Source organism: Pogona vitticeps, chromosome 6, assembly GCF_051106095.1.
Source record: "Pogona vitticeps strain Pit_001003342236 chromosome 6, PviZW2.1, whole genome shotgun sequence".
NCBI lineage: Eukaryota > Metazoa > Chordata > Lepidosauria > Squamata > Agamidae > Pogona > Pogona vitticeps.
In genome coordinates this window covers 112,196,585-112,219,190 of record NC_135788.1, presented here as the reverse complement: position 1 = coordinate 112,219,190, position 22,606 = coordinate 112,196,585, and the positions used below count along the sequence as shown (strand labels likewise).

Sequence of the window (22,606 nt, the reverse complement as noted above, 5' to 3'; positions counted from 1 at the left end):
CCTAAGTTTATGACTGTGGTTTTTGGAGTGTATGTAAACCAATTAAATAAGCTCAAACAACTTATGTATGGCTGGCTATTCAGCATCAACAAGAATTGATTCATTAGGGAACAGATATTGTATATTTAAACAGATAGGGCGTGGTGTTTTACAGAAAATGATCTTGGAAGGAAAATGGAGGAAAGCACATATTGTCAGAACTCTAGGAATATAAAGAACTGCAAATGTGAAGGGGGAGACTTTGTGGTGTTTGGAGAGAAGTAGCCAATGCCTTTGCAGCTTTCTACTTTCTGTTTCATTTCTTCTGCTCTGCTCCTCTGTCCAGCCTGTTTTCTGATCATTACAGGAAATACCATTTCATCTGATGAGTAGAAGCTGAGAAGTCTCTTTGCTCTCACCAGGATGAGGAGGTAGAAAATTTTTCCTCAGGTAAGAGACGCTGCACACACTGTTTCCATCATTCTGAAGTAAAACCCACTTATTCATAATCCTATGAACTATTCATATTCCAGAAACTTTTATTTCCAGTAAGGTTGACAAAATAACTGGTTCTCAGTGTGAGCTTTTGCATATTGCATATTTTCATGGTGTAAGCCTCACTGGATCCTTCTGAAGAAGAAAAGTGGTGTAAAAATATTTTAAATAAGTAAAACATATAAATGTTTGTAGAAGCATTTGATGTCTGTCTGCTCTGGAAGCAAATAACAGGAAATGGTGGCTTTTGCTTTGTGAAGGCAAGACACACTTGATCTGGGCCAAGCAATGTGAGGGGAAAGAGATTGGAACAGCTCTTCAGTTCTAAGATTTTAATTATTATTATTATTATTGTTACATGTAAGAATTTTAAAGGCCTGACGTTTTTCTAGCCGCCTAGAGTGGTCGAAATGACTAGATAGGCAGGGTATAAATACAATAAATATATAAAATAAATGAAAAAATAAAAAAAATATGAGCTTCTTCTCTGCCTTTGGGAGGGAAACAATTTCAAAGGCATGCCCTTCTTGGTTCTTCTTCATGTCATGTCAGCATGTATCTTTCTGGATTGCTCGGCTGGGATGAAACTTGGGAATGTGGGGTTGCAGTAGTTTTGATATGGCTTTCCCCACGGGAGACATTTCAGAAGACAATGTTGGTGTGTTCTGATTTGATTGCCTGGCTGTTGGCCAGCAATGTGATTCAAGAGTTTCCTTTTGTTCCAGACTCTTTTAACAGCCGCATAAAATTGCTAGGAAAAGTTATTTGGGGAGAAAGTGGAATCATCAATAATAAGTGCAAGACATCCATCTGTCTCACACAGAATTTACCGCTTGAATCCCTTGGGCGATGGCTGCTGAGGATGTGCACAGCAGTAATTGTTCCTCCCTGACAACAGTAATGGACTAGACAAGGAGCATGAAAACGAAGCCTAAATCTTGATACTGTCAGCTGTTGTCCTAAAAATAAGGATTCAGCTTGCGTTGGATGGAGTTGCAGTTCTCTCAAAAATATAGATTTGTTATTTGGAATTACCCGTGGCCCTGGATTCCTAGGTTAAATATTAATCTATCAATTGTGCTTTTTTCCTTGACCACACAGGAACGCAGAACAAGCCCTGGGTGTGGTAACACTTACTTTAGAAATGTATGCAATGTATGTAGTAGGCAGGATGTAATGCCTGTTGGGGGGGCATTTTCCCTATTCCCTTTGTTGCTCTCCAAGTAAATGATGGCAGGCAAATCTCTTTGGGGGCAGGTGGGGAGATAAATGTTTTTAAATGAAAGTAAATGTTGCTTCATTTTTTATGTTTTCAGCTTTTCTGTTTTGAGAACCATGGCTTCTTGTGGAAGTCCCTTTGAGATTATACAGAATGCCAGAAAGAAGTTAAGAGAGGCTCTTCTGCAAATAGACGTAGCATTACTCTTGGATGCAGTAGACTCCCACCTACTGCTCTCACAGAGGGAATTCTTCTCCCTGAGTGAAATAAAGGATTCAGAAAAATGTATAGAAAGGCTGATTGATGTGATCCTTGGAAAAGGGAAATCGAAACAAGAATTGTTCTTAGACTGCCTGGAAAACTTAAGGCATGTCTTTCCATGCTTGCAGCCCATTTCTGAATATTTAGAAGATGGTGAGTAAAACTTCTAAAAACTCCGAATGAGAGGTTTCTTTGCTTTTGTACAACCTAGATTCACACATGAATGATGAACCCCTGAATTCTTCTCTCTCCTCAACTTTCCTATGTGGCTGTTTCTGCTCCATCTGTGACTCAGCTGTGCTATCAAAGCACATTTTCATCTGCTCTGCGTGGTTTGTTTTTTTCTGCAGCTTCAGCTTCTTGTTTCTAGCACAGAAGTCTCTGGAAGAACACATGTGTGCTAATGCATGCACACATCTTACCCCAGGAGCAGTCATGTGTGTGGGTGTGAGGTTTCTTTCTTTCCCCCTCCCCACTGTCAAATATCACTTTAATAAAAGAAAGACACTCAGCTTCCTTCTTAAACACATTAACATTTACTGTGGATTTGTCTAACAAGCCATCATTCACATCATCATTCACCAACTTCGCCTTTTCCTCCAATTGGAGGGGGAGAAAGGGGTTCTACAAACTTGAACCATGCCCATCCGGCATGGACAACTATAATAGTAACCTGGGGTTGGTCTCCCACCGCTCTTGAGGTTCTCTCTGCCCTTCCACGGGCCAGGTGCTCTAGTCCCTCGTGGGTCGGGGGTCCAGCCTGAGGAGGTTGGCTCCATATTGTTCTCTCCTCCCTCATTGCCTCTGCCTGGGCTGCCCTTTCCTGATCTCTTCTCCTCCTTTCTGGCCTTTCTTGGTCACCCCAAGTAGGATGCCTTTTGAGGTGGGCAATGTGTCTCCTGCAGTCTCACCTCCTCCACCAGGAACATAAAACCATATCCACTCACAAGTCCAAGGGTTTTGTTTTCCAACCCATTCCCAACCTTCTGGAAGAGCGTGTTCTTTCTTTTGAGCCTTCCCTACTTTGACCTTTACGTCTAATGGTTTTCTTTCTGCCCCCTTATATCCTCCCCCTTTCTTTCCTCCTCCCTCTGTTTTTCCCCACCTCTTCTTCTCTGAGAATTTTCTCTTACTCTTCTAGGGGCCTCTTTCTTCCTTCCCCTTCTTTTTCTAATGACCTCTGGTGACCTGGGTTTCTCTTGTTTTCCAGGGGAGAGGGGATGGCACTCTGACACAAAGGGGTCACCGTCTTGTCTCCCTTCTCACGGTGGGCTTAACCTGCAGGGTTTGTTCTGACTGCAAAATTTGGATTCCTTTGCTCTAAAAGCTAGGGGCAAAGGAGATGACATGATTTGCCTGTGAAATAAACCACTGTTGGCTTCTTAGCCTTGTGTAGTGCCAATTTATGGATAATTAACATGAACTGTATGCATATATATTCTCTAAGTTTAATAATTACAAGGTTAGGAATTGAGCAGCAGGGGTACAGTCCCTCCTTCCTCCATACACATATTTTTGTTACATAGACAGATCTTGTGAACAGGATTAGTAAAGCTGGTTCTTTGTATGTTCTTGATTTCTAGACTCTGAGCAAACCACCTTACAAGAAATCCAAAAAGAGGATTTTGCCAAGACAAGAAAGATACCCGAGTTAATATCCAGTGGAAACAGCTTGTGTTCTGAGGAAACAAAAGAGAATAGAAATGTAGATGTGTCTTTGGGAATGTCTGTTAAAGGGTAATTTCTGCCTAACTTCTATATTTTAACGATCAATATATAATAGCATTGGACGATCTGTAGACTATGCATGAAAAGAGCTTTTGTTCTTCCACTTTTAAGGTTGCAAACTGGTCAGAAAATAAAACAGCCTGGACTAGTTTTGCTGGAGCTGCAAAAAATATATTGGTGAAGCCTATTGGGAGCTCAGAAGATACACTGGTTATCCCCCCCCCCCAAGATTGAGTTTGCAAAAGACACCAGACACTGGTGAAAAAAGGCTGGATCTGTTTTTCTTTTCTAATCTCTGGGTGCAACCAGATGGGCCTTTGTCCTGCTATTTGTCCTATGTTCCTCACTGACCATAATATTTTCTTTGATGGCCACACGATGCTGTTCCTAATCTTGAGTAGGTCAAATCTTCTGGTGTAAATTACTAATATAGTTTGTTCAGTCCCCAGTAGAAGAGTTCAGACCACACTCGTTGGCTGTACAGCAAGAAAAAGGAAATGGTTTTCTGTTAAAGGGTAGTAGGTTTGTAGAATATTGTAGGAATACCCCATTAACATTATGCAATGCCTTATAAGAATAGCTCATGTGTTGTGTATTGAAAAATCCAGCTTCAGTCTCTGGCATTTTGAGTTAAATGTTTCTGGATTTCAGGGCTGAAAAAGGTCACTACCCTAGATTGTGTTAGTGTAGCTTATGGAAGTTTAGATGATCCCGATCCATCTTGTAATTTTCCTTTAAGGCAGACATGAAGGAGGAGATCTCCTTGTACTCTTTATAAAAATCATAATAGGTCTATATGGCTTTCCTCACTTCAGTGCCTTTTTCCTCTGTGAAGGTGTGAGTGGCCCTCTTGCCCTCTTCCACGATGATACCACAAGCAGTTGCAGAAACAGGCTCTGTTATTGAGCAGTGGAACTTTTAAAGATGCCAACAGTGTCATTAAGTAACTCAAAACAACTCTGGGCACCAGGAAGGTAGTTTCACTCCTTCAGTCCTGGAGGTGCTGCCCCTGCATAGTCTTTACTGAGAGTTGTGGAATCCTGTCTCCTCTACCAGGTCAAGGACCCCTCGCAAAAGGGCCAGCCATGGGGCCCTGCAGCAAGAGTGCTGTATTCACATGGTCAGGTTGTCCCTGAAGACAGGTGGTGAAAGCTTCTTCCCCTGACACACATCCTTGGTCCCCGCTGGAGGCTATCAGCTCCTAGGGGCAGGAATCCTCGCAGGTAGCTCATCCGAAATCCATGTGGACTTGGCCGGTGTCTCCCATGTAGCAGGGCATAGGGCCGGAAGGATTGGGGCTCAGTGGGAGAAGGGTTGTGGGGCTTCTCTGACAAAGCCATTTGCCCCTGGTGCTTCTTCTGCCAACCCATCACTGGTTCTCAAGCCTTTGGGCCTTTCAGCACCTTGCCTAGTCTCAATGGACCCGAGCAACTACATACCTCTAGTGGCACCAGCATCTCCGGTGTCGGGATTGTGCCTGTGAACCATCTCCCAGATGCCTTCAACTTTGGTGGCAGTGGCAGCACCTCCCAAGCCCTCGCACACCTCCCAATCTACTGGTTTGGTCCAACAGGAGTCCTCTTCTCTTGTCTCCCATGCCTACTGAAGTCCAAGTCCCACCATGGTCACACCTGTGGCTTCAAGGGCGTCATCTACCGTCATCCTGCCAATGCCCCAGTCCACAGGTGAGCTGTGGGTAGGGAATCTGGTGGCGTTCTCTGAGAGATGGACAGCCCACTCTTGCAGCCAGACTGACCCTCACCGGTCCCGCGGAAGGACTTCTAAAAGAATTTTGATGGAGCTATCATTTTGATAAACATTATGTGAAAGTGTATCTAAGTGACTAGATAATCTATTTTCACCAATCTCTGGATATTACTAGATGGAGTATTGGTCTGTTACCATGTAAAGATTATTCCCAGGTTCTAATTCTTTCATTTCTTTCACTGATAAATAGATTTAACCTTTGTATCACAGGTCAACAGATTCAGCGATGATATCTGGTGAGGAGATGATACGTAAGGGAAGAAAACAATTAACTGAAATCCTTGAGAATGACATAGAACTCTTTCTAGATGAGTTAGTCTCCCAGTCTGTCATCACTGAAGAAGAATATGAGATCTTGGATAAAATTGAGGAGAATTCCAAGAAGAAAATTCGAAAACTGCTGATTCAGATACAGAAAAAGGGAGAACCAGCCTGCATCCAGTTTCTAGAGTGTTTAGAAATTATACATCCGGGTTCAAGTTGTATTCTGCAACGTTCAGTACATGGTGAGCCTTCCAAACATTTTATTCATCCTGAGAAATAGTTTCTTCATTTGGTGGAAACTCCTAGTCCTTCTTCATAGAGCTACAATTCCCAGGATTCTCTGGGAACAGAAAGACATTGCTGTGGGCCCAGTTTATTCATACAAATTTGATCTGCAAGATATTTGAGCATGTGATCTTTCTTGTAATGCCCCTACCTGTAATATGTCGCTAAGGGAAATCTGATTGGCCCACTTCATTGGTTTAATTTTGGCCTTAAATAATTAATTTCACCTGGGCCATTTCATTGGCTTAATTTTGGCATCAGGTTATTTCAAAAGCATTACACAAAAATGTATTCTCAAAGGCTTTCACGGCCGGGATCTGATGGTTGTTGTAGGTTTTTCGGGTTCTTTGGCCATGTTCTGGAGGTTTTTCTTCCTAACGTTTTGCCAGTTCCTATGGCCGGCATCTTCAGAGGACAGGAGTTAGACTCTCCAGCAAGCCATTGGCAAGCATAGTCCTCCAAATATAGAAACAACACTTGCTGGGTATGATGGTTGCATCCTTAGGAACAGCCAGCGCATTGAGAAATGACTTGGACTTCCTTCTGAATCTTGGTAAACATGACTGACTCTTTTTGCCATTATTGTATCATAGGTTCCTCCCTAGAGCAATTATTATCTGAGGAGGGAGCCGAAAACCCAGCAGCAGTGGAAGAGGCAAAAAGAGACATTTCGGAAGGTATTTCCACAGTCACGCTGGGGACAAACATTTAGCTATTGCCACGGTTGTCTTTGAAAGAGAGTTCGGTGAGGCACCAGTCCTATTCTTCCACTTGGAAGAAACCCTGGTAGGATAGGGCAGACTGAGGTTGTACTGATGGGAGGAAGAATGGTCCCACTTTCGGTGCAGTTTGTTCTAAGGCTGCCTTCCAGGCTGAGGAAGAAGAGGAGAACATGCAAGGAGAGAGAAAATTCCTTGACTCCTATCTGTATGTTAGTTCAGCTAGGTGCCCCCCAGACTCATTGGATCTCATCAGCTCCAGCCAGTGTATACTTTGATCAAGGCTTGTACAGTGGTGCCTCGCATAACGAGTGCACTGTTTAACGACGAATCTGCATAGCAATCTATTTTTTTAGATCGCTAATGCGATCGCATTGCGATGTTTTAACAGGTAAAACATCGCATTGCGATGATCAGTAAGCGTTTCGCTTACCGATCTTCGCATTGCGATGTTTTTTGAACAGCTGATCGGCGATTCCAAAATGGCCACCGAGTGCCCAAAATGGCCGCCCGCAGCGTTTTCACGCCCTGCCCTTGCTTACCAAGGGTGCGAAAATGGCGGCGCTATGGAGGGACTTTGCTGAACTGTGAGTTCAGGCCCCATAGGAGCGCATTAAGACATAAGACATAAGAAATTTATTTGTCATTGCGCTCACAAGTGGGTGCAACGAAATGAGGTGCTCTTCCCCAAGGTAAAACTGGACAACACTACAAAAAAAGTTAAAATATACACAACTTTCACCATCCAAATATAGATACCCCGTTTTCTCTCAGCAATTAAAAATTCCACCAGAAACCTATGAAATGAAGTTTAATGCATTCCTATGGCTTTTTCCGTTCCTTTTAGCAATGTTTCCTCATAGCGACGATTAATCTGGAACGGATTAACATCGCTATGCGGGGCACCACTGTATTTCAAAACATCTTGAAGGCAGGAGGTTGGGGAACTGATTTCATTTTATGCATACAAAGGCTAAAACATAGCTATAAGAAAGATGGGGAGGGCTACAAAAATTGACAATTCCTAATGGATATTGAAAGCTATTCTTGGCCCGAATCCTCTTGCCTAGTGACCCTGGCCTAATACAAACAGCGTATCATTTGAAGGCAAACTGCCTCAAGATAAGAAAACTCTATAGACATTATTTGTTTTATTTTATTTTAGTTATTTCAAAATCTTTTACCCCAATATTTTTGACTCAAGAATGCAACTGATAATGCTTATGGTGATTTTTTTTTAAATTGGGTTCCAGAAGTTGCACCATTTGCTTGGCCCTGCAAGAGGATTTTGGCTACTAAATTAATCAATACATTTTCTAAAAATATATGCTGCTAATTATTCATTTGTGCTGCTGTCTTTTTATGCCCTGAGGGTATTAGTCTTTCTGTCCATACAGTTCTTATGATATAACATGTCACATCTGCCCCAAATGTACATATTTTCTGTGACACCTGGTTCATAAACCTTCTGATTAAAAGATGTCAAACTGAACAAACTTTGATATGTGATAGCTTATCTCTAGGCCAGGCTTGTCCAACGTGCGGCCCGAGGGCCGCATGCGGCCCAGGTCGGCTCATAATGCGGCCCAGTGCAATTTTTTATTTTTAAAGAAATTCCAAAGTTTCAAGTTACACTGTCGGCACTTGTGGCCGGAATGTGGCTGGGGCACGTCACAACGATGGGGGGAGGAGAGAGGGAAGGAAGGAAGGAGCGGGAGGGGAGGAGAGAGGGGGGCTGTGTGACTGCATTGCGCCGTCCCCATCAATTGGTGGACTCCCTCCTGGCCCCATAAAACCACCAGAGTCGAAGCTGGCAGCCTCTGTTGTCTGAGATCACAGCTGCCGGTAAGCGTGCTTGGAGCGGGGCTGCGGAAGACGGCTAGGGCTGCCCCCCCATGCAGCCCAAACCAAATTTATGTGCGGCCCAAACCAAATTTTCATCTTCTAATGAGGCCCAGGGAAGGTGAAAAGTTGGACACCCCTGCTCTAGGCTATTGAGTTTACAACACTTAGTTTACAACAAATCTTTAAGGATTGTTCAAGACCAATTGTGGATCATGAGAAAGGTGCTGCGTTGTTTGGGAAAAGAAGGATTGCTATACTCTGTTGGGCTAATTTTGGAGGGTGGCAAGATTCATCCAAGTAGAGTGCGAGATTGTTTAAAAAGAAATTAAACAAAGGAGAAAGTAGACAACTTTCTAGTACCCCTTTGCTTACTATGTGCTACATTCAGATCTAAATCTGATTGTTTTTATAGTGCCCCTGTGCTCAGGTTTCTCTGCCTATGAGAAATGGATTACCTAATGGCTATAGCATTAGGTGATTATAATGACTGTGATAATTAAATTACAATGATCAAATGAGAGCTCTGGCTTCTGCAAGCCTGTGCAGGACCAACAGTAGACAATTTCTACCACTTCCAGTCCTCTATGATGGGGGGAAAGCTTGAAGTATAAGCATATTAGACACTTGCTCTCATTTTAAATTATCTTCAGGGAAGCTACACCCTCTGAAGTTAGATTGGATAGATGGAAGTTTTTTTAAAATTGAGCCTGGGATATAAGAGGAACTTCAAGAACTTCTAAGAGGATTGAACATGAGTATCTGTTTCTAGGTCTTTCAAGTCAGGAGAAAGAAGAAATTAGGGAAGAACCAGAGGAAGTGCAGAAACATCCTCCTGGAGGTAATTTCACGTCTGTTCCTCCCTTCAAATCTCGCTTTATTTTGTATTGCCACACTCTACATTCTACAATGATGCTCGGAGTAGTGTTTCCAGGGAACTTCTCGTTCATGCATTCTACGAGCACTGGGCATGGAAATGCAATCAGTGTTTTAAGCCATTGTTCATGATCACTTTGAGACTTTTCACACTTTCTTTCACAGTTTTTTTAATGGGGTTTAAACTGGGACCTTTTCTTGATCCTTTTTATTTATTTATTACACACTAATCCCTTTCAAAAGAAAACATCCAAGTACCGTATTTTTCGCTCCATAAGACGCACCGGACGTTAAGACGCACTTAATTTTTAAATACTGAAAATTAAAATAAAATAAAAATATATAAACAGAGCAAGTCCCACACTGGGACTGCCAAAAAAAAAATCACCAAAAAACAAAGCAACATAGAAACATACCCCCCAGCCCAAATCTACCCTCCAAAACCCACCCAGAACATTTTTAAAAAGTAAAAAGCAGCAACTAATTTTTAAATACCAAAAAATAAAGTAAAAATAAATAAACAGAGCAAGTCCCATGCTGGGACTGCAAAAAAAGTACCAAAACACAAAGCAACATAGAAACATACCCCCCAGCCCAAATCTACCCTCCAAAACCCACCCAGAACATTTTTAAAAAGTAAAAAGCAGCAACTAATTTTTAAATACCAAAAAATAAAGTAAAAATAAATAAACAGAGCAAGTCCCATGCTGGGACTGCAAAAAAAGTACCAAAACACAAAGCAACATAGAAACATACCCCCCAGCTCAAATCTACCCTCCAAAACCCACCCAGAACATTTTTAAAAAGTAAAAAGCAGCAACTAATTTTTAAATACCAAAAAATAAAGTAAAAATAAATAAACAGAGCAAGTCCCATGCTGGGACTGCAAAAAAAGTACCAAACCACAAAGCAACATAGAAACATACCCCCACAGACCAAACCTACCCTCCAAAACCCACCCAGAACATTTTTAAAAAGTAAAAAGCAGCAACTAATTTTTAAATACCAAAAAACAAAGTAAAAATAAATAAACAGAGCAAGTCCCATGCTGGGACTTCAAAAAAAGTACCAAAACACAAAGCAACATAGAAACATACCCCCCAGCCCAAATCTACCCTCCAAAACCCACCCAGAACATTTTTTAAAAAAGTAAAAAGCAGCACCTTACCAGTGGAAAGCCTCCTGGAGGTCCTCAGAAGCCAGCGATGGTGGTGGTGGGGGACCCCCACGGGGCCTGCTGAGGCCTCCGGAGGCCACGGAAGCCAGCGATGGTGCCTGGGGGAGGCCCCCACGGGGCCTGCTGAGGCCTCCGGAGGCCTCGGAAGCCAGCGATTGTGCCTGGGCGAGGCCCCCACGGGGCCTGCTGAGGCCTCCGGAGGCCTCGGAAGCCAGCGATGGTGCCGGCGGGAGGCCCCCACGGGGCCTGCTGAAGCCTCCGGAGGCCTCGGAAGCCAGCGATGGGGCCTGCTGAGGCCTCCGGATGCCTCGGAAGCCAGCGATGGGGCCTGCTGAGGCCTCCGGAGGCCTCGGAAGCCAGCGATGGGGCCTGGGGGAGGCCCCCATGGGGCCTGCTGAGGCCTCCGGAGGCCTCGGAAGCCAGCGATGGTGCCGGGGGGAAGCCCCCACGGGGCATGCTGAGGCCTCCGGAGGCCTCGGAAGCCAGCGATGGTGCGGGGGGAAGCCCCCACGGGGCCTGCTGAGGCCTCCGGAGGCCTCGGAAGCCAGCGATGGTGCCGGGGGGAGGCCCCCACGGGGCCTGCTGAGGCCTCCGGAGGCCTCGGAAGCCAGCGATGGGGCCTGCTGAGGCCTCCGGAGGCCTCAGAAGCCAGCGATGGTGCCTGGGGGAAGCCCCCACGGGGCCTGCTGAGGCCTCCGGAGGCCTCGGAAGCCAGCGATGGTGCCGGGGGGAAGCCCCCACGGGGCTTGCTGAGGCCTCCGGAGGCCTCGGAAGCCAGCGATGGTGCCGGGGGGAGGCCCCCACGGGGCCTGCTGAGGCCTCCGGAGGCCTCGGAAGCCAGCGATGGGGCCTGCTGAGGCCTCCGGAGGCCTCGGAAGCCAGCGATGGTGCCGGCGGGAGGCCCCCACGGGGCCTGCTGAAGCCTCCGGAGGCCTCGGAAGCCAGCGATGGGGCCTGCTGAGGCCTCCGGAGGCCTCGGAAGCCAGCGATGGGGCCTGCTGAGGCCTCCGGAGGCCTCGGAAGCCAGCGATGGTGCCGGGGGGAGGCCCCCACGGGGCCTGCTGAGGCCTCCGGAGGCCTTGGAAGCCAGCGATGGTGGCGTGGAGGGGACAGTATTTGCTCCATAAGACACATACACTTCTCCCCCCACTTGTTTTGAGAGGAAAAGTGCATCTTATGGTGCAAAAAATACGGTATATGAAACCCTGAATTTTTGGAAGAAATACTCACAACCACACTTCTAAATCTGGAAATGGAGTCATTGCAACTGGACTTCCTTCTTAAGTTGAAAGGTTTCTCTACTCATCCAAGTAGCTTCTTCAGTCTGAGGAGAATTGGTAGGAGATCCCTGATATATCCTCCATATTGGTTTCACTTCCTCCTGGTATGAATAGGCTCTTTAGATAGACAATGGATGGGGAGTGAGTGAAAATCCCACCTCTTGTAGACCTTCTCCACCCATTGTCATAACAGTGGTCTTTCTGGTGAGTGGGCCTGATCTTTCTTGGGATGGATGAAAGAGCAGCATGATAAATAGGAGGCAGATTGTATCTAAGGCCTCCACCCCCATTGAGTGAGGGATTTTCTGTATGCACATGTATGGCCTCTCTGACCCCTCTCTCAAACCACCTATCTTATCGGTCCAAAATGGGTACATCAAATGAGTGTCCTTTGTCCTTCAAATGAAGGAAAGCTGCTAATTATGGTCCTGAGCTGTTTCCCTCCTGGGTTGGGCCATTCTTCTGTTTAGTTAACAGTTTGCTTTCTCCGAGGTAGAGCTCTGAAAGGATTTTTTGTAAACACCACATGCCTGTGCACTTCAAACCCACAAACACATTAGGCAGAGACTCGTACACCCAAAAGACTGGACACCAAAACACAACAGGAGCAATATAGTATATGTGGCCCAATGCAAAGAAGAGTGTTCGGAGCATTTCTGTCTAAGAAAATAGGTGATTTGAGAGAGGGGTCAAAGAGGCCATGCAGGTGCACCTAGAAAATCCCTCCCTCAACGGGGGTGTAGGCCTTAGATTCAAGCTGTCTCCTATTTATCATGCTGCCCTTGCATCCCTCCCCAGAAAGATCAGGACCACACATACTAGAAAGACCACTGTTAACAACTGTTAACGACCCATGACAATAGGTGGAGAAGAACGGCAGAGGTGGGATTTTCACTTACCTCCCCATCCTTTGTCCATCTAATGAGCCTATTCAGACCAAGGAGAAGTGAAACCAACGTGGAGGATAGGATATATCAGGGGTCTCCTACGAACTCTCCTCAGACTGAAGAAGTTATTGGGATGAGTAGTGAAACGTTTCAACCTAATAAGAAATAACTCCAGTTGCCACACCTGGATGACTGAGAATCCTCACAGACACACTTATTTGTAAATAATCTTAATTTATCCGATTTATTATGATTGTTGAATTGGGCATGGTTTTTCTTCATTTTTTTTCATTCATAGAATCTGGAGCTTTGGCCACCCTAAAGCAGTGGTTCCCAACCATGGGTAACTCAGGTGTTCTTGGACTGCAATTCCCAGAAACCCTGGCCAGCACAGCTAGTGGTGAAGGGTTCCGGGAACTGCAGTCCAAGAACATCTGGGTTACCCGAAGGTGGGAACCACTGCTCCAAAGGAAGTTCTGACTTGAGTGGAAAGTTCTTGAACTGAGCAGGGGGTTGGACTTGATGGCCTTGTAAACCCTTTCCAACTTCACTGCTCTATGATTTTATGAAATGCCAGACTAGTGGAAATTCAGTTGCATTGTCATGTGGCCAGCCTGACTGGCAGGTCTGCCAAGTAGAGGTCATTATCATTTCTATGTATTTGCATCTGTGTGGCTGCATGTGTCCCAGTCCTAGGTGTCTTGTTACACTACATGCTTTTCATGTTATAACAAGATTTTATGCAGATGTGTGTCATGCATTTAATGGCAAATCCACTTTGTGCCTAAAAGATTATTTTGGACAAGCTTATGCAGCCCATTACTCATTGAACAGAATAGCAGCAGCAGTAGTAGAAGTTACAAGAACAAGAACAATAATAACATTTTCATTATTCCACAGAGAGAAGAAAAGCTCTTAAGACCATTCTTAACAAGTTAAAGCTACGGAAACATAAAAGCAAGAAATTGGCCCTACAAGAAATTCTGGAAATCAGTTCAGGAAGTTTAAAAGAATGCAGATCTGCTGCTTTGGGAGATTTACCCTGGAATTTTCTGAGGAAGGTTCTGGCTCTGAATGTATCAGCCAGGAACACAACTGTAGAGGAGGAGAACCTAGAGCAGAGGATGAAAGTCAAGGAGGAGGAAAAGAGAGTTGATGAGAGAATTTTCTTCAGTACTGAGACAGACGTAAGAGTTTCTGTGAACCCCCTCGATGTCCTTTGTGCCGTTCTGCTTTGTTCGGACAGTTTCCTTCAGCAGGAGATCTTCTCCAAAATGTCTCTGTGCCAGTTTGCTCTGCCTTTGCTCCTGCCCCCTTTAGAGACTCCAAAGTGCACCCTGATGCTCTGGGCCATGCGGGGCATTGTGAAACAATGGACGCCCCATTCCCTGGCCGAAAGCAAAGGCTTTAGGGAGGAGAACCTGGTGCTGACACCCATGCCAGTAATCTCTTTTGTGCGGATGGGGACCTCAACCTTTTCCAAGTCCGCAGTCCTCAATGAGTTTCTAAGTCCCTCCCAGCAGCACAATGATTACTTCATTCACCGTGACAGTGAATCTGGAAACATTCCTCGAGAAATTGCCGAAGGGCTAGTAGAAATTGCTTGGTATTTCCCAGGACAAAAGAGCTCCGATCTCTTTCCAGAGCCACTTGCAGTCACAAATCTCCGCGGAGATGCTGAGTCACATTGGGTACAGTTTAGCTTTCTAACACAGGTCTCTTCGGCTGTGTTTATATTTGCTGACTGCATCAGTGAAAGAGAATATATCCTCTTGTCATCACTGAAGGAATTGTCAACTCAGTTCTACTTTATCATAGAGGATCATGGTCGCAAATCCACTAATACTTTGGATTTCTTAAATAAATTAGCTCCATTACTTAAGCTCAGCAATTCACATATACTAGTGAAAACTGCAATGTCAAATAAAGCAGAATTTGTAGAAAAGCTGCGATCTGCAGTTGGAAGAATCATCAGCTCTCCCAACAGTATGAGCGTGAATCAGATGGCCGCCGTGGCACGTGAGCTGACCATTCACGTGGACGAGGATAACAAAGAATGCCAGCATGCTCTTGAATTTGCTTTACAGATTACTAGAGACGTAAAAGAGGTAGCAGGATACAAGAAAGGAACACTGATACTCCAAGGCGAACTCTGGAAAAATCTGGCAAAAGTGGAGAAAGAATTATGCAGAATGACAAAACAAGGGGACACGCCTTCAGAAGAATATAGATCTGAACTCAGAAGTAAATTGTTGATGCTGCGTAAGAAACAGAATGAATATGAACCGCAAGCTGGTTTGATTAATTTCATGAATGCTATAAGACACCTGAACTCTGCAGAGAAGCATTACTTCTTGAAATGGCTGAAATTCAACCTGGACAACATTGCAAGGGAGAATCTTTCAAAATTACGTTCTGAATACAAAGAGCTGTGTAAAATGTTTGGAGACAATAGGAAGAAGATTACGGAGACAGACCAATTAATATCGTCGTCTTCCTTGGGAGTTGAGCATTTCATGCGTGAGTTGGGCCAGTTTTATGAGGCAGAGTGTTCAATGGTTAATGAGGGCAAAATAGCAAAAAACAAAAGGCAATTTCTCTACTTCCCCAGTATTGCAGCTGATTTGATGCTGGAAGGGTTTCCTCTAGAGCTGATTGATGGAGACGCATCCAATATGCCACTCCAGTGGATAACTGATGTTCTGAATAGACTTCATAAGAAATCAAAGAATCAGTCCAAATTGATGGTGATCACTGTGTTGGGAGTGCAGAGTACCGGGAAATCCACCCTTCTGAACACCATGTTTGGCTTGCAGTTTGCTGTCAGCAGTGGCCGATGTACACGAGGAGCCTTCATGATGTTGCTTAGGGTCAGAGAAAATTTGACAAAAGAGTTTGGCTGTGATTTCATCCTGGTGATAGACACTGAAGGTCTGAAAGCTCCAGAACTAGCCAAATTGGAGGATAGCTATCAACATGACAATGAGTTGGCTACATTAGTGGTTGGGTTGAGTGACATCACCATAGTAAACATGGCCATGGAGAATGCCACTGAAATGAAGGACATCCTTCAAATTGTGACCCATGCTTTTCTCAGGATGGAGAGGATTGGGCAAAAACCCAACTGTCAATTTGTCCATCAGAATGTCAATGATGTTTCTGCATATGACCAGAACATGAGAGATAGGAAACACCTCTTGGAACAGCTCAACGAAATGACCACAGCAGCAGCAAAAATGGAAAAAATCAACAGGGAGATCAAGTTTTCAGACATCATGGACTATGACCCAGAAACGCACAATTGGTATATCCCAGGTCTGTGGCATGGAGTTCCACCAATGGCTCCAGTCAACAGGGGCTACAGTGAAAAAGTGTTTGAATTAAAGAAGTCCCTTTTTGAATTCATAAAGGATAGGTCACATAAAAGGCCTCCCAAGGATATCCCTCAGTTTATTGAATGGGTGAAAAGCTTGTGGAGAGCTGTGAAACATGAGAACTTCATCTTCAGCTTCCGCAATAGCCTCATAGCTGAAGCCTATAACCAATTGTCCATGAAATATTCTGAATGGGACTGGCATTTCCGCAGAGAGATGCACCTCTGGGTATCTGAGCAGGAAACTGTGATCCAGAATGTTGACCTTGATGAAATGGATCATTCCAACTGGAAAAATGACCTTCAAGCAAAGCTGTCAACTGGAGAACAGAGGATCCTTCAGCACTTGGAGGAATACTTTGAAAGTGGAGCAGCAAATCTACATTTGGTGGAAAGGTACAAAGAAGATTTTATTAGGAGTGCCAGCAGCCTCAAGCGTGAACTTGAAAATTATTCTTCTACCAAATGCATAGAAGCTATTCGTATTAAAAAGGGTCGCCACAAGATTGATACTCTTCAAATTGAATACCTGAAAATATTTGAAGGAAAGGTGGACAAACTTCTTGAAGACTGTCGGAAAAATGAATATAGATTGGAAGATGAGGAGTTGAAAAAAGAATTTGAAAGAATGTGGGCAGAAACATTGTCAGAAATATCACCAACTTCATTAGAAAACCGGCAGATACTTTCAGATATAGAGTTATCTTTAAGAAAGGAGTTAGCTCATCGGGGAAGTTTAGTTAACCTAAAAGTACAGGAAGCAAAATGTTTGCTGAACTACAGGATAAGCACTTTTCAAATGAAACCTGAGTATTTAGAAACATCAATTATATACCGTGTTAGACATTTTTTTGCTAAAAAGGACCGCTGGCATAAAGCCAAGGAACTTGCTAGATCTTTGATGACCCTGTGCAGTTCATACATCAATGAAAAGGTCTGTTGCAGAGGAGATTATGATGAGACCTATTGTGTCGAACTTTTACATATGATCAATGAGAAGCTTCAAGAAAGTGATGTTCAAAAACTGCATATAACAGCTTGCTTTGAAATAGATCTAAAGCTTCACATTTTAGGAGAAGCAACTCACTCCTTTCAGAAAATGCATGACGATTTTATTAAGGAAAATGATCCTCACGTACGGCTGGAAAACCTGAGACCTCAGTATTTCTCTGTTTTCAGAGACCTTTACTTAGAAAAAGATGCTCTGCAAAACAGAGCCAAGGATTTCTGTGAGCATTGTCTCTACCCTTCCATAGTGGATTATATTAACAAAAGGCTTGGGATAGAAATAGTGAATGACATTCTCACCAGTTCGCAAAGTATTGGATACGCTAGCCGAAGCTTCTTCCAGTTTTGTGTCCTGAAGGAGTTATTGGAGGAGAGGGATGTCAACAAGTTTGTAAATTATATCATGGAATATGAAACATTTGTTAAGGGGTGGATAACGGGGCAAATTTTCGATCATTATGCAGAAAATGATCTGAAGGACCTAGAAAAAGAGATTGTCTCTCATATAGTAAAGAAGATTAGGGAAACACTGGAAAGCGTGACGCATAAAAGCATTGAGACATTATCAGAATTTTTAGACAATTTTTGCCAACAAATGCAGAAGGAGCTGGTTATTTCTAAGGACAACGTAATGGGGATACAGTTTAAGAACACATTTGATCCTTGTCAATTCTCCACTTGGGTTGGGAAATTCCTTCCTGATTTGCAAACGCAGATACTGTCCGATTTTGCAGCTCTCGAGATCAAATCCAAGCTCTCCAACCTGTCTGTGAAGCCTCAACGTGAGATCTTCAACCGAGTCTTTGGCTGTGGGAAGCAATGTCCTTTCTGCAAAGTCCCCTGTGAAGCGGGCGGGAGTGCTCACAAGGAACATTTTGCTGCCGTCCATCGTCCGCAAGGATTAGGAAGATACAGAAACGAGAGTTCTGAAGAGCTTGTTCATTCTATTTGCTCCACTGATGTAGTTTCCAACAGCACGTTCCGAAACTGGGATACAGACTGGGAGGTGCGTCCATACAAAGATTATCGTGACTACTATCCAGACTGGTGTATTCAGCCAGATCCCAGTATCAATGCTTCTGATTACTGGAAGTTTGTTTTGAAAGAATTCAATTGTGACTTTGCCAGATGTTACAATGCCAAACCAGCTGATCTACCTGAGGATTGGAAAAATATATCAGAGGAGCAAGCACTGGAGGCCATAAAGGAAACCTACAATATGAATTAACCCACCCACCCCCAAGTTTTGAGAACATCTTAAGTTGCTGCACACACAAACCACTTCAACAAGGGTTGGCATTAATGAAAGACAAGTAATTGCATTAAGTAAGTTCCATGATCTGTGTTTGCTTTAGTGGCACAAACACAAAAAATTTGAACAATACAGAGATTGACATGAGCCTTGCATAAAGATGATAAACAAATTTGTGAATAGTTTTTTTTTTAAATATCCATATGAAAATCTTACCTGTCATATCATTATTACATATCTAGTTTAGCAAATCTGCCTAGTCTTTATGTTTGAATAAAACACACTAAGCAACAGTGACTTGGTCCACTCCCAATGATTGGAAGCCTTTAACTTCCTGTGGCAAGAATATCAAGCTAACTACCGTACTTTGGCAAATGCTGGAGGAGGTAAAATGTCCTTATAGTTGGATCTTTGGAGGCTGAACAGATAAGGAAGCACAGGCTGTTCCTCTTCTAAGAAAAAGATGAAGTATCAAATAACAATAGGCAAACGTCTTTCAATAAGACAGAAAATGGATTCTTCTTGAAGAACACCCTGCTTGAGAGTAAGATTCTCTCTACTATTTTGCCCCATCAATATCAGGAAATTTGCATTCCAGTGTGTTTTCAGTGCTGAGCCATTAGAAAAGGATTGCTTTTAGTGCTCTAGTCACTGTTGTATCTGTGTTTTTCTCCTTTCTGTGAGAGTTTATTCCTATCTTCCCTTGGTTTCCCCATCCCACCCCTTTGATTTAGAGATACTGTATCTGAGAAATTCAACGATGTATTCCCCAAATGGCACCTGTACTACAACAAATTCCATTGTTTGAGTTTGAAAATCAGTTTGCAGTAGGGAGTGAGCCGTCCTCCGCGGTTAAAGGAGCAGAAGGAGGAGGAGATTGTGTAGAAGGGATACTGGTAGAGGTGGAGCATGAGGACCCAGAAGTCCAGGAGTATAGAGAAGTCTGTCTGGTGGATGAGAAGGGGGAGGAGCTTGATCTGATTGTGTGGGAGGATATAAATGAGGGTGAAAAGGCAGGAAGTTTCAGAGTGGTGAAAAGTGAACCGTTTGATAAAGACAGATCTGTACAGACAGAATGGAGCATGGGCCAGGAGGGTTTTCGAAAGTTGCTAAAAGAATTCCCTAACCTACAAGTAAGTGGAGGTCTACTCCCGGAACCACCAGATTTTCTAACGTGCGGGCAAGAGTTGGATCCCCTAGAATGGACTGTGGTGGTCTATCCACGCAATCAACATGGGGGGAGGAGGGTGGTCTGTCCCAGTCCCTCTTTGCTTCAGAAGCAACGGGAGGGGGATTGGGCGAGACACACGTGTTGTGGGACCGTTTGCGCGGTCAGAACTACTCCGATACGGCCTATGACCGACCGAGAACACTTTGGGCCAGCCCCCCCAGTGAGGCATAAAGAAACAGAAGATTGAGAGAGTTAGAAGTTATAAGTTGTTACCCGAATTGAGTCTAATGGACCCTTTCGAGCCTGTTGAGTTGAGTTTATATTTGAATAAAATGGACTCTGTTAAATCTAAAGAATTGCCTCCTGTACTTTTTCCTGCCACCTCCATGGAACCGCCCTCGACCGAACTGGCCCGGACTTACACTATACCATCCTCTTTGCTAGTGAAAAGACAAGAGGTCTTCCTAGAAGTGCCGTCTCTCCCCAGGACACCTAGAGGGACGCAGACCACTCCACCCTCTACCCTTCCCAGAAAGAAGGTACAGGGAATAGACACCCAGGAGTTTGAAGAGATCAGCAAGAAGGGAAGGTGTCTGTCTCAAGCAGTGGACACCCGAGGTCTAGAAAAGGGGATGAAAAGGTTAAGTGTTGCCACCGAAACAGGGCTTGAGATGGCGTGAGAGGATAGCAGGTAAGCCATAGCATGGAGTGTCAGATGCAGAATCAAGAGTCCTAAACTGAAATTTTGCATGACACCAAAATGGATCACCATGCACCACCACCACCAAAAAAATAAAAAAGATATCAGGGTGTCTGTGCAGGAAATCCTTATGCAGACTGTTGTTCCTCATCATGATGTTTTTCTTAGCAATTTGAATTCTGTCCATCCTTTCGGATTGGTGCAGTAGTACTGGATAGAGCACTGGACTAGAAGACCTGGGTTCGAATTGCTACTGAGCCAGGGAAACTCACGAGGGGGCGGGGGGAGGCACCTGGTCAAAACCATTCATTAAATAAACGATTTTGAAGCCTATTAGGGTCGCTGTAAGTCAGAAGGCCATTCCACTTCCCATTAACACAGCCCTTTAGGCACCCAGGGTCGTGGCCAGGGTGAGCCCGAGGGGCGCTCTGGCCCAGGGCCTGCGGCTTGAGAGCGGGCACACCTGGCTACCCCACCTGTCGCGCTTAGGGCCACCCCAGGGCGCCTCCTTCTTGACGCCGGGCCTCTGGATGAGGTGTGGCTGCCTGGCACCGACTCTCCCCTAATTTTGGCAACAGGAGAGACCAGGGGAGCGTGTGCTGGCAGCGGTCCACAGCAGCCGTGATCGGGCCAAGGCGAAGCGGGAGTCTCTTCTCTGCCTGCCTCCCTTCCCTCCTCCCGGTGAGGAGACTGAAGAGGAGGGAGGGGAAGCATCCTCCCCCTTGAAGAGACTTTCCGGATTGCCCTTGAATAAGGCTCCAGGCGGGTCTTTGTCCTGCCTCGGAGACCAGGAGCCTGCAGCCTCCCTCCCTCTTCTCTGTTCTTGCCATCCGCCCCTTCCAAGCCTTGCAACCCTCAGGACTGGGAGGACAAAGGGGAGAGCGAGACCCTGGCGAGAGGGAGGAATGGCGGGTCCTCCCCACCTGCTGGGCGGCCACTCTTCCCTTCTCTGCGGGGGGGGGGGATTCCAAGTTTGAAGCGGGCGGAGGGGGGGTGGAGGGAGGGAAGGACTTCCCTTTTAAAAAATTCCCTGGAGCTTTAACCATTTGCTTGCCAGCAACGGGAGCAGCAGCAGCAGCCCTGAGCGCTGAGACAGAGAGAACCTGCCCCCCTCGGTCCAGAAAAGCAGCCTGCCGCACACCCCTTCTTTCTATGGGATCCGCACCATCACACTGGCCCCGACCCGTGCACACCTTTCCAGGGTCTCCCAGCTGACGTGGGAAGACTCGCCCTTATGGGAAGTTTCTTGCTTTTGGTTGGATGGGTTTTTATTTGGGGGGGGGCTCGAGGCTGCCGATCTGTCAGAGACTTGTCCCCCTCCTCCTAGCAGTGTTTGAAAGGGGGAGGTCAAGTCAGGACAGCGGCTGACGCTGCCCTTTCTCCCACGGTAAGGAGCTGTGCTTGCCGGCAGCAGGTGGCATCCTGACCCTTCCCGGGAGCTTTGCTCCGGTCCTTCACTTCTGTCATGGCTGGAGGGGCTATTGGACCTTCGAGAAAGCGAAATTCTTCCTGATGCGGCTGCTGAGAGTGACCTGGACTGGACAGAAGAAGGGGTGAAGGGGAATCTCTTCCCTAACAGGTTCCTAAGAGGAGCAGCCGGATCCTTAATGGGGATACAGTTTAAGAACACATTTGATCCTTATCAGTTCTTGATTCTTCTTGAAGATTACCCTGCTTGAGAGTAAGATTCTCCACTATTTTGCCCCATCAACATCAGGATATTTGCATTCTAGTATGTTTTCAATGTTGAGCTATCAGAAAAGGATTGCTTTTAGTGCTGTAGTCATCATTATATCTGTGTTTTTCTCCTTTATGTGAGAGTTTATTCCCATCTTCCCTTGGTTTCCAACACCATCCCCTTCGATTTAGAGATCTCAACCATTTATTCCCCCTGAATGGCACTTGTACTATAACAAATTCCATTGTTTGAGTTTGAAAATCAGTTTGCAGTAGCATTATACACGTGTTGCTAAATAAATGCATGGTTATAATAATTCTCAGAATATAGCTTTTCTTCTATATACCATCCTCTTTGCTAGTGAAAAGACTAATGTATGTACTGTATATCTATCTACTGATGCAATGAAACTAAAGAAGAAGGATATTCTTTAGAAGAAATGTGGCTCTTACAAATAGTAGTTTTGTTGTACTGTATGGATAAAATTTATGCCGCTCCAGTTTCACAGGGTCTGGCTTTAATTTTTCTGGGGTGTTTCTAAAATATGTAATTACTAACAGAAGGTATGTCATGTTACAGTTTCATTGTATTTTTTATGATTTATATAATACAGGGGTTTATACTGAAATTATTAACAACCATTGT

The 22,606-nt window shown here is 44.7% G+C and overlaps 1 protein-coding gene across 1 annotated transcript; it reads left to right on the top strand.

Moving 5' to 3' along the window:
• The first annotated feature begins 285 nt into the window (after positions 1-285).
• LOC110086419 (interferon-induced very large GTPase 1) lies at positions 286-19,939 on the top strand. Its single transcript, XM_072976885.2, has 7 exons — positions 286-429; positions 1,791-2,107; positions 3,538-3,691; positions 5,660-5,955; positions 6,592-6,675; positions 9,332-9,400; positions 13,680-19,939. The coding sequence occupies exons 2-7, from the start codon at positions 1,810-1,812 to the stop codon at positions 18,386-18,388; spliced, it is 5,610 nt and encodes a 1,869-aa protein (XP_072832986.2). The 5' UTR covers positions 286-429; positions 1,791-1,809; the 3' UTR covers positions 18,389-19,939.
• Positions 19,940-22,606: the final 2,667 nt, after the last annotated feature.

What these genes read in the sequence shown, in the direction of transcription:
- LOC110086419 (XM_072976885.2), top strand. Translation starts at nt 1,810, where the DNA reads ATGGCTTCTTGTGGAAGTCCCTTTGAGATTATACAGAATGCCAGAAAG. An exon ending in TTGGGAATGTCTGTTAAAGG is followed by an intron (nt 3,692 to 5,659) that starts GTAATTTCTGCC and finishes TTTGTATCACAG; the next exon opens with GTCAACAGATTCAGCGATGA. An exon ending in GCAGAAACATCCTCCTGGAG is followed by an intron (nt 9,401 to 13,679) that starts GTAATTTCACGT and finishes ATTATTCCACAG; the next exon opens with AGAGAAGAAAAGCTCTTAAG.